Genomic DNA, 3,196 nt, shown 5'->3' on the forward strand with positions numbered 1-3,196 from the left:
ACGGTTTTCCAGTGCGTCTCTCGACAGGCTCTTTATGAAAGGGGCTTCACACACCACGTACAATTAACACCTTTATTCAATTGACAGGAAGGCAACAAGTGGACTAATTACATGAATATAAAAAAAAAAAAAAAAAACAAAGAAGGTTTTTGAAAGCACCACAGTGCAGTCGTTCCGTTTGAACAAATATGATCATAGTGGTTCTGCATATAAACACATATTTACAGCCTTCGACATTTTGTACAAATCCATATAAATATGACCTGAGTTGTTTTGAGCGCTCTCTACAAACCCACAAGATTTGATGTAGCATGGATCAACCGCACAGTTTTGTTTTTTGTTTTGTTTTTCTGTTTTTCTTTTTGCTATTATTCGGTTTGTGTATAGGCATCTTATTTATTTAAAAAAAACTTGCATATTTACCATTTATTCATTTACAAAAGAAGGTAAGGAAAAAACTGAAGCGATAAATAATTTAAAAACACGCCAGATGTCCGTTAAATATGCTGCCACAAGTGATCAGAAATCCCTTATGTGCTTTTGTGAATGGAAACCCAGTTCTGAAACATTCTTGATCATCTAAAAAAAAAACCAAAAAAAAAAACCACAGCAATGTTTCATCTCAGGTTTGTCTCCCGGTCCAGTCATCGTTTTCTCTGCAGAGTCATTGTGGAGAGACCTCGCTTGAAATAAAACCGAAGACAGAAATCTGCTCTTGAGTCAGTGTTAATAAACAGCTCCCACGCTTTGCTGCGGGACTGGGTGGTGCACGGCTCCCGGGTGTTGTAGGTGTGATCCCTGCTGGTACCAGTGGTTATTATAATCCTCCAGGTACGGCGGCGATGAACTGTGCGTCGGCTGCGGCACCTGAGGTCTGCTGATCGGGGTGTTCTGAGGGGTGCTGCTGTTGTCCCAGACAGCGGGAGATGGCGGGGAGTTGCAGGCCATGGAGTCGCTGGCATTGGGGCTGTGCTCCAAGGGAACCTCGCCGTTTTTGTACAGCTTCTTGAACTTGGATCTCCGGTTCTGGAACCAGATCTTGACCTACGAATCAGAGGATCAGCATTAACTGTTATGTTAAAATGTTTGTGATTCTAGTTTATTCAAAGAGTGTTTAACTTCAGGATAGCAGCGCATTTAATTTTTAATCGTTTACCTAAATTAGGGATATCCAGTGCAGACACAAAAAGCATATATGCTGTGCGTAATTACGCACCAGGGTGTTATTAAAGGTTACATTATTGGCCATACTGGGGAAACCCTAATTCACGTGACTTTAAAGCGCTGATCATTTGGAAAATGTGAGGTGTTTACAGGTGGCTTACCTGCGTCTGAGTGAGGCCAAGCTGAGCCGCCAGCTCCGCTCTTTCAGGCAGGGCGAGGTATTGTGCCTTCTGGAAGCGTCTCTGCAGAGCAGCAAGCTGGTAGCTAGAGTAGATCGTCCTCGGCTTGCGAATCTTTTTCGGCTTTCCGTTTACCATACGAACCTCCGGCTCTGGCTCCTCTTTCACTGCAAATAAATAAATATATACACACATAAATAAATAAATATTGATCACTGAATAGAACTTCGAACGGCCTCAAAGGCTTAAACATGAAACACCAGGAAAATAAAATTTAAAAAACAAACAAAACGGTAGCAGTCTCACGGTAGTAAGACATTTGGCGATATGGGAATTTAGCCAGGGAGGGGGAAAAACAACAACTGAGAATAATTTTCCTAAATCAAAATAATAATAATAAAAATCTCCTCAGTTGAAAACACAAGTATGGCACTTTAGTAAGAACATCGGAGGCAAAGAAGGAAACCAAACTGTTCACGGTTCAAAAAAATATTTTTGTCTAAACTTGCATTTCACTTCAAAGGTTAAACGTTGGTAACATTAAAATTTATGAAGTGAATATATTACCATCTAACCCTTACCAGTTTATGCATACCTATTAATTGCTGTTTCAGTCCAGGGTAGGCAATTATAACACTACAGTAGCATAAAACGGCACACTACCACTGGACAAATGTTATCTTTTACGCATGACTGCACAAGAAATAAAATAATCAGTGAGCACCACGTTGCTTTTATATTTGTAATACTTTTATGTTTGGATTACTTGGATATCTACCAATTGTTATCAAATCAAAATGACAAAATGTGCGCCAAGTTGGCATTCAAATAGGAAATAAAGTTTATAATGAAATGTAACTTGCTATGAGGGATACCTCTTTTTAAAAAATGTCCAACCAGATCATGCAAGAGGGAAACAAGTGATTAGATTTAAAGTTGGCGTAGATCACATTATGCACACTGGAGATATACAAAACAAAACACAGCCTGTGATTATCTCTTCATTTACCTGAGCCCGGAGGTGAAGCTTGCAGGTGATCTCTGTTGTAATGTCCGTACTGTCTGTAGCCATTCGTGTATGGGTATTCAGATTTGGTGGCGTACGCTCCAGCAGCTCCCATTCCGTTCAGATTAAACTGGTGATGGTAAGAGTTCATGGGCTGCCCGTACGGCTGACTCTGATAATATTCATGATGGCCGTGGGCCGTCTGTCCACTGTAGTAGCCCATGTCCGTCACGGACGACTCAGGCAGAGTAGGGGAGTCCTTGGAGTTCGGATGGCAACTCATAGATCCTGGGAGATCGGTCAAAATACTCGCAATCTTCTTCTCGTACGTCTGTCCGGCGCTCATTGTGAAAGCAGTCCCCCCCAGAATAAAGAAAGTCCACTGGTGGATCCTTTCTTCTGCGGATTGTGCAAAGCAAATTCGCGACGCAGAACTGCTGTGTGCGCGCTCTTTGAACGCACGACTGTGACGAGCCTATAGTCCACTGAAACTCTTCCAGCTGCAGAAACTTGGTTGTGGCATTGCTCTGCCCCTGTGACACAGTTTTAAAGAACTGAGCTAGTGCTGGCTTCCTATTGGTTCCACTGCCCCCTCTCCTCCTCCTCCTTTGCGCTCCGGGCGAAGCCTTGGCGAAAGCCAGCCTTTAGCTAAGAGCGCATATGTGCACACATAGCCCATTGCCCCGAGTTTTTTCGTTCCCTTTACATTTGAATTTACTTGTTCACGTGTGAAACGTGAAGTATTGCATTTAGAGACTGTGTTCAAACTTAAACCAAAGGCCCAGTTTTCTCCCCAATTGCTCTACAGGCTGCATAGTGGGGTCGTGGTGCTTCAACACAAAAGTAG

At 42.5% G+C, this 3,196-nt stretch overlaps 1 protein-coding gene across 1 annotated transcript; it reads right to left on the reverse strand.

Moving 5' to 3' along the window:
- Nucleotides 1-269: 269 nt before the first annotated feature.
- dlx3b (distal-less homeobox 3b) lies at nucleotides 270-2,883 on the reverse strand. Its single transcript, XM_085416013.1, has 3 exons — nucleotides 2,353-2,883; nucleotides 1,326-1,510; nucleotides 270-1,044 (listed from the first exon to the last, which is right to left on the reverse strand). Exons 1-3 carry the CDS (start codon nucleotides 2,693-2,695, stop codon nucleotides 727-729), a joined length of 846 nt encoding a protein of 281 aa, XP_085272139.1. The 5' UTR covers nucleotides 2,696-2,883; the 3' UTR covers nucleotides 270-726.
- Nucleotides 2,884-3,196: the final 313 nt, after the last annotated feature.

This window comes from Rhamphochromis longiceps, linkage group LG8 (assembly GCF_057381845.1).
Source record: "Rhamphochromis longiceps isolate RC_006_pf linkage group LG8, R_longiceps_female_GT1.1, whole genome shotgun sequence".
In the NCBI taxonomy this organism is placed as follows: Eukaryota; Metazoa; Chordata; class Actinopteri; order Cichliformes; family Cichlidae; genus Rhamphochromis; species Rhamphochromis longiceps.